Raw genomic sequence first — 8,076 nt, 5'->3', positions numbered from 1 at the left:
CACGTGGTTGAAAGCATGGAGAAAATACGGAGAAAATGGCCACCGGTCGGATTAAAATACTTTGTATTGAACAATACAGAATATACGGGTACTTCTGAGGGCACGTACATAATTGTTAGCACTTTATATTTGAAATCTGAACGTTTATGTAGATGTACGGGCCAAAAAGGAGAAAGTGCAAACACTATCTTGAAGATGTTCCGGCATGGATCAATATAAACATATTTTTTCTTATTTTTTTTAAGGTTTAAAAAAAATACCATGATGTTCTTTTTTTTTACATCAAATTCTTTTTAATTATTAATACTATTTTATCATTACTAGGCCTGACCTCGACTAAGTCGACTAGTCGACTGGTTAGTCGCGGGGGGTCCGAGTCGACTACGTTTTTTTTTTTTTAAGGGCCAAAAATGTTTTTAATTGTTTTTTGGCCAAGTCTACACCTGCAACCACACGTAACTTCCACTTTATTCTTCTTATTCCTCGTCTTTGTATTGGTATTGTTTGTGTTGGAGCGCCTCAGTGCGGCTGCAGAGTTCATGTGCAACCTCTTCCAGAGAGAGATAGAGACACTAGAAACTCTGCTGGAGACAAAACAAACTGTGTAGACTTGGCCCTTTGAAATAAAATGTATTTTGGCTATTTGGCTATTAGTCGCCAATTAGAGTCGACTAAACAAATCCTTAGTCGGGGACAGGCCTAATCATTACAATATATATATATTTTGCCAATTATTTGGCGGCCACTTGCAACATCCTCGTGGCCTAGTATTGGGCCTCTGTATGGACTCACTTTGATGGTCCATGATTGGTCCATGGATGTGTCTCTGACGATGATTGGTCCATGGATGTGTCACTCAGGAGGAAGAGGAGGAGCTTAGGAAGAGCAGCTCTCTGATTGGAGAATGCCAGATGTTGACTGAAGCCCTGCAGAGACTCTCAGCGAACATCATCCCGTTCTTCTCTGGAGACAACTTCCTGCAACTCCTCCCCCAAGACAGGTAACTCCTCCTCCAAGACAGGTAACTCCTCCCCCAATTCCTCCCCTAAGACAAGTAACTCCACCCCCAAGACAGGTAACTCCTCCCCCAATTCCTCCCCTAAGACAAGTAAGTCCACCCCCAACTCAGTACTCCACCCCCAAGACAGGTTACTCCACCCCCAAGACAGGTAACTCCACCCACAAGACAACAACAGGTACACACACACTACTGTGTACAGTACTCAGTATAAACCTTTTGTTTTAAATGAAAATATATCACCTTCAGTGCCACATGACGTCTAAGACGTCATGGCCTGTAGCGCGTGTTCAGAACCCAAGATATGATGATTTGAAGATTTGCTGCTCCATTCACTTCTTGTTTAACTTCTTACTGAAAAAGGCTGTATCTCAGCTCCTAAGCACTTTTCTTTTTACAATTAATTTTGGCTGTGGCACTCAGAACCAAATTTCCATAAATAAGAATGGCACTGAAAGAGTTGTTAATTGAATGTTTTAGATTGGCTATTGATTTAGTAAAAACATGTCCCAAAACATGTCTAACTTTACGTGAAACATGTAACATGATATGTAGTGTTGAACAGGCTGCGTGAATGCGGCATAATGTCAACACAACATCACGTGACAGGCTAACAGTGCATTGTTCTTTTTGTCAAGCGACGCGCTCGCTCGAGTATAAATGAATCAATCACGTGATAGGTGATATAAATAACATAGTGCAAAAGAAGCGGCACGGATCTTAATGTTTACAAGGAGAGCAAGCACTTTGCATAACCAGTGTTTCCCTTAGGATGACGTTGTAACTGGGGCACGGTGGCACAGTCGGTAGCGCCTCACAGCTAGAAGGTCCTGGGTTTGATTCCCCCCGGGGACGCTGGGGGCGTGTTCTCCTCCTCCGCGTCATCAGTGCCCATACCCTAGGTGGGGTTGGCGAAAGGGCCTTCTCTGTGTGGAGTTTGCATGTTCTCCTTAAGTGTCCCCTAGAGGGTAGGTACCCTCACAGAAAACATGCAGTAATCCTGGTCTCTATCCACAAGTTTCCTAGGGCATCACTTCCTGTCGATTTGATCCCTGATACCTGATCAAATCGACAGGAAGTGATGCACACAACGCCCTAGGAAACTTGTGGATACTGCCTCCCCCTGGTCAGTCGGGGCGCCTGATGGAGGGGAAAGGAACTGGTTGGAATAACGTGTTCCTTCCACGCGCTACGTCCTACCGGGGAAACTCCCCCCCCTGTCAGGTGATAAGAAGCGGCCTGCTCACTCCTCATGCATTGAAGGAAGCATGAGCTCAGTTCGGGGCTCTCCCCAGGCTGGCTGAGGAAGAGTAGCGCCCAGGATTATAGCTTAGGCAATTGGCACTGGGTGAAAATATGGGTTACAAAAATCGTGGGATAAACATTTAAAAGAGAAAAAAAAGAGAAAAGAAAAGTTGTAACTGGGGTGCAGAGAACCTCTTTTAAAAAAAATTATAATATTTGCCCACAAAAAATTAAGTGAGGTGTCTTTGAGATTGACAGTGTCCCGAAGTCACGATGGCTATTTACAACCACGAGCAGTAGCTCAAGTCTATGTCTTCTTCATGCAGGGCCGGCGCGTCCATACAGGCGACCTAGGCGGCCGCCTAGAGCGGCAGTTTGGAGAGGCGGAAAAAATAATAATAATGATAATAAATCGGTAAAATCAGAATTAAATAACACAACCCTAACCTAACCCTAACCCTAAAACCGAAATAAAGTAACCAAAGACACAAAAAAAATCATAATCCGCCCAGAACCACCGAGTGCCGCGCTACGAGCTTGTAGATCTGCTATTTCTTGTAGCAAAAGCGGACATTTTTAACTCAAATCTTTGCTTCTGAGGGTCCCTGGAAGAAATATTTTGAGATGGGGGTCCGCGGCCAAATACATATAATTTTGGGGGTCCTTGACATGACAATGTCAAGAACAATGTCAAGAGCCACTTTTAAAGCAACATTAAGATTTTCAGAAAACTGTTAGGATTTAGCAGACATTTGTAGAATCGGCTTCAGGTCTTAATGGGTTAATTAAAGGGACTACACCACGAATTTTAACCTTTTCTTCTTTTTTGTGTGTTTTTGGTCTCCCCTACCTACCAGGAGATAACATGCATACAAACTGGCTCAATAGCGCCCTGTGCCAAACAGGACAATGTGGTATTGCAGGTGAAAGTGCTTTATAAGCCAGAGAGAAGTTAGTTGGAATGAGTATATCTGAGGCTTGATTTAGGCTCAAACCTTTTGAAAAACGTTTGAGGGACATAAACAATATGATATTAAATATTATTATAATTTTTCATAAATATTTTAATAAATTATTATAAATTCATGGTGTAGACCCTTTAAAAAGTACCAGAAGGACTTCGGAGTGCTGGCTATTCTCTGATGAACGGACTGAGTGTGTGCTCGTTTTAGTTTCTACCGCTTTCCTTTTCTCCCAAATGAAGTCAGCGTGGGTCGGATTCTGCAGCTAGCGTTATCTCCTTATAAATCTATGATGACCGCTGAACCCAACCGGTCGCCCGCGGGCCGATTTCCAGTGGACCGCAAGATTATTTCGGATAAATGATCTTAATTAATTCGGAGGAGAGACGGAAAAAAACTCTTCCAGGCCATTGATGGTTATTGACTGCCACAACTGCAGTACCATTGAGCACTATACTTCAATGTACGGTGGTACCGAAAATGGCAGATCTGCGAGCTCTCTACAAGCTCACAATGCATTGCATCCACGAGTGTTGCGGGCTTGTTGATCTGTTTTCAGCATGCGGCACGTGCATACATGAAGCATTACGGTTACCTCCCACCGGATCATTGCTCCTCCCTCCCTGTAAGCAGTGTTGCCAGATTCTGTGAGAGAAACAGGCAAACCAGGTCTAGGAAAACCAGCCCAAAAGAAGCGACTATGCGCCACATGAGCACTTTAACATATACATCAGCTATTTGAAAATAGCAGATCTACAAGCTCACAACGCGTCGTTGTGAGCTTGTAGATCTGCTATTTTCAAATAAAATCTTGCAGGGAAATTATAATAAGCAACCCTGCCTGTAACCCTGCCTGTAACCCTGCCTGTAAGCATGCAGTAGCAGCCTGAGTTTGTAATAGTAGCCTACAGTGTCAATTGTAAAGCTCTGCGAGATCATTATGGATCATCATCATCATCATACACGTTTCACAAATGCCGGTGTGTCTTAAGACTATCTGACCGACTGAAACTTCTGTCACACTGTTTACAGTAGTAAGGCTTTTCTCCCGTGTGGATACGCAGGTGTGTCTTCAGGTGACTCATCTGATTGAAACTCTTGTCACAGTGTTTGCAGTGGAAAGGCTTTTCTCCCGTGTGGATACGCAGGTGTGTCTTCAGGTGACTCATCTGATTGAAACTCTTGTCACAGTGTTTACAGTAGTAAGGCTTTTCTCCCGTGTGGAGACGCAGGTGTTTCTTCAGGTCACTTAACTGAACGAAACTCTTGTCACAGTGTTTACAGTGGAAAGGTTTTTCTCCAGTGTGGAGACTCTGGTGTTTGTTCAGATTACCGACGTTATTGAACGTCTTGTCACACCGTTTACAGTGGAAAGGCTTCTCTCCAGTATGGTTACGCTCATGTCTCTCCAGGTGACTTAACTTACTGAAACCTTTGTCACAATGTTTACAGATGTGAGTTTTCTTTCCTGTGTAACCCATCAGATTTTTCTTTACATCTCCTGGTTGAGGTAAAAATCTCTGTGAACCGTTGATGACTTTGAGATTTCGGTGGGTCTGTGTCTCCTTGTTTCCGGCTGGTTACAGAGCTGACTATTTGCTGACAGGCCGCCTCTGAGCAGATTTGTCCATTCCTCAGCGTTTGGCGGTTGAGGTCGTCGTGGCTCGGATGAGACGTTAAGGTACGCTCAGAACAGGAGAGCTTAGTCTGGGAGGATTGGTGGGACCGCACTCCACCCAGGAGTGGCGGTTCATGGTCGAAGCTGCTCCTGTACATGGACTGTGACGGGGACGGAGTTGTAGGTTCTGTTGAAGATGGGAAATGTGTCGTCTCTCTAACTCCCTGTCTTCTTTGTCTACAAAAGTTCTGTATCCCTTTCTCCCACAAAACACTGTTTGTGGACACACCATCTCACGGTCTCAGTTGAACTGAATGAAGTGGAAATCTAAAGTAACTTCACACTTCATACATGCTGAGCAGAGCTCTGGTCTGACCTCACTCACAACACAATCGGTTGCCATGCATGCCTCGCAACACCGATGTGCGCAGGCTGCCGCCCACCCTCCATATTTATGGTCAAGAGTGATGTCATCAATATAACATCATCACCATGACGGCAGAGATCCACACAGTTTAAGTTAAGTGTGCGGTACAACGCTATATGCGGTAAAAACGTCCCACGAAGCTCAGCGATGTGCGCTCATGACGCACCTCTCGTATCTCGCTCATTTCTCTCCTTCGGTTGGCAGCTCTGTTTTCGGCCTCCCTCCTTTGACTCCCTTGGTAGTATCGTTAAAATCCTAAAACAGGGGTCTTCAACGTTTTCAGGCCAAGGACCCCCTAGGTGAGAGAGAGATGAAGCAGGGACCCCCTCTATATTGTATAAAATTGTGTTTCAGATCAAACCTTTTTTTTTTTACTTGGTCTGCACTTTTTTCCGTCTACACCTAAACCTCTTTGCCAAAAATAGCCGATCTACAAGCTCACAACGCCTCGCAGCACTAGGCGTTGTGAGCTTGTAGATCGGCTATTTTGGGCTAAAGTTCTCCCAGAAAAAGGATGCTAGGGTTCAAGTGGTAAAAAAAAAAAGTGTAAAAAAAAAAAATCCTATCACACTGAGATTTGGAGGCCCCCCTGTAGTAACTCTGAGGACCCCCTAGGGGTCCCGGACCCCCTGTTGAAGACCCCCGTCCTAAAAGGATCCTAACCTTTAGTCCCTCCCTCCGCACAGGTCGGCCCCTCCCTCCGTCTCCGTGGATACGGGACTGCTGCAGTGGAGTCTGGACTGCGGAGCCATCCCATTGGTCTGTCCGGTGGGGCGGGGCCTGGACGGGCGCTCGGTGACGCTGGACTCGGTGGACGTGGTGGCGGCCATCTCACGCGCCCTACGACCTCTGAAGGTCATGTACCTCAACGACGCCGGAGGCCTGCATGACAACAACAAGGTACACAAGGTGTGTGTGTGTGTGTGTGTGTGTGTGTGTGTGTGTGTGTGTGTGTGCGTGTGTGTGTGTGTGTGTGTGTGTGTGTACCAGTGGTGTGAGTGAAAAAGTGAAACCGTGAAAAAGTAACTAGTTACTTCACGAGTTAAAGTGTCCGGGTGGCTCAGTCGGTAGAGCTCTCGCCTTTGGACCACAAGGTCATGGGTTCGATCCCGGGTTCCGCCGACTCGGCGCATGAGTAGCACGGCTTGTTGAGCGTCTAGTTATGTGGTAAAACACTGGGAGCTGCTGGTAGGTGTTGAGCTCCACCTCAGCAATCCACCTCCCAGGAGTCTATCGCAGGGCTGCCAAGTTTCAGGAAAATCTAGGAGTGAGACTTTAGTGTCATCACATCCACGCCGGAGAATTAGTGTTTTTTCCCCTTTTATTTCGGGTTTTTGTTACTTTAATTCGGTCAATTCGGTACAAAAAAATGTACTCCATGAAGTGCAGATGTAGATGTGTGGCAAAAAGGAAACGTCGCAGCCGACGGGCGGCGCAGAGCGCATGGATGCATATTTATAGCAGAAAGAGCTTCACATTTAACTATAGGCATATACTCATTACATTCTGAACCCATTCTTAACATTTAAAATTCTCTATTAGCTGTGAAGGGTCTTTCATGTGTATCAGTCATGATGATTGTTTCGCCATTAAACAATATCAAGCAAAAAGGAAACATCGGCGGGTCCTTCTTCTCTCCAGTCCATCGCGCAGCGTACCTCTCCAACCGTCGTCCTAAAACACCCTCGCCCCGGGTCGAATCCGGCGGCCACGGTCCGCAGTGTGTTTTAGGACGAGCGTTCCGTTTTCCACCCGGTTGCTGTTTTTTCTGCTCGGAGGCTTTTTCTTTTTCTTTTTTCTTCGTCCCAGAAGTGGGGGGGGGGGGGGGGGGGGGGGGATATCACCCACTACGGCAAGCCTCAAGCAACAAGTTATGGAAATATATAATTAAATAAATAAAACATTATAAAGTAGCGAGAGGGGGAAAAAAGCGTGTGAAATGGCAAGTGTGGCGTGAGGCGTGTGAAGAGGTTAAATTGAGTGACTCTCACTCTCAAAGGGTGAGACGTGGCAGCTCTGACTATTGCATTGTAACGGGGACAGACTCCTGCGTTTTCGGCGGATACCGACAATAAGCCTCTCCGACCTACTTACTATATAGTTACTGCAAAAAGTCGTTGTGTTCCAGTAACGTTCTACCACTGAACGTCAGCGTTGGGGTTCAGAGTTATGCCTGATTTGTACTTAGTTACGTGTCGGTGTTGTCCACCGAAAATAACAGATCTACAAGCTCGCACCAAAAACGCGTTGAGCTTGTTGTAGATCTGCAATTTTTAGTCTTAGCCTACGCAGTGCTTAATTATTTGTAAATGATCAGGTGCCGGAGCTCATGAATCCAACTAAAAGTCATTTATGAACGTAGCTCGGCTTCACTTCATCCACGGTCCTTTTCCATTGCAGAAAGGGACATTGAGAGGAACTTGTGAAAGTTGAATTAATAATAAATAGCCTAATCTAAAAACGTATTGTATTGTATTGTATTGTATTGTATGTGTATCTGAGGTGACGGAGAACCCTCTAGAGGTACTGGAGCCCAGCCAGCTCTGGCACAAATGAAGCCCTGATGGGTTTACGGTTAGAACATAAAAAAATGGCGTTCATACAATCGTTCATAAAATGTTGATGTCCTCAGAAGTTTATAATAAAAAGAAAAACTGTGTGTGTGTGTGTGTGTGTGTGTGTGTGTGTGTGTGTGTGTGTGTGTGTGTGTGTGTGTGTGCGTGTGTGTGTGTGTGTGACCAGGTGTTAGATCTTGTGTCTCTACCAGCTGACCTTCCTGTTCTGTCCAGCGTCGATTGGCTCCGCC

At 45.5% G+C, this 8,076-nt stretch overlaps 1 protein-coding gene and 1 pseudogene across 2 annotated transcripts in view; one reads left to right on the top strand and one right to left on the bottom strand.

The window, feature by feature from the left end:
• The window catches only part of LOC308097960 (parvalbumin beta-like), a 212,342-nt pseudogene that overhangs the window by 167,025 nt on the left and 37,241 nt on the right, over positions 1-8,076 (bottom strand). The gene's annotated exons all lie outside the window — the stretch shown is intronic.
• The window catches only part of nags (N-acetylglutamate synthase), a gene marked incomplete at its 5' end in the record, with an annotated part of 15,921 nt that overhangs the window by 4,456 nt on the left and 3,389 nt on the right, over positions 1-8,076 (top strand). Inside the window, 3 exons of the mRNA XM_080448085.1 lie at positions 861-1,000; positions 5,957-6,170; positions 8,013-8,076. The exon at positions 8,013-8,076 is cut by the window's right edge and continues 117 nt beyond it. Of these exons, the coding sequence (XP_080304211.1) occupies positions 861-1,000; positions 5,957-6,170; positions 8,013-8,076 (418 nt within the window). The remainder of the gene's footprint in view (positions 1-860; positions 1,001-5,956; positions 6,171-8,012) is intronic.

The sequence above is a fragment of the Gymnoscopelus braueri genome (assembly GCF_963280865.1).
Source record: "Gymnoscopelus braueri genome assembly, chromosome: 13".
NCBI classification, from domain to species: Eukaryota; Metazoa; Chordata; class Actinopteri; order Myctophiformes; family Myctophidae; genus Gymnoscopelus; species Gymnoscopelus braueri.
This window is presented reverse-complemented; position numbering and strand designations above follow the sequence as displayed.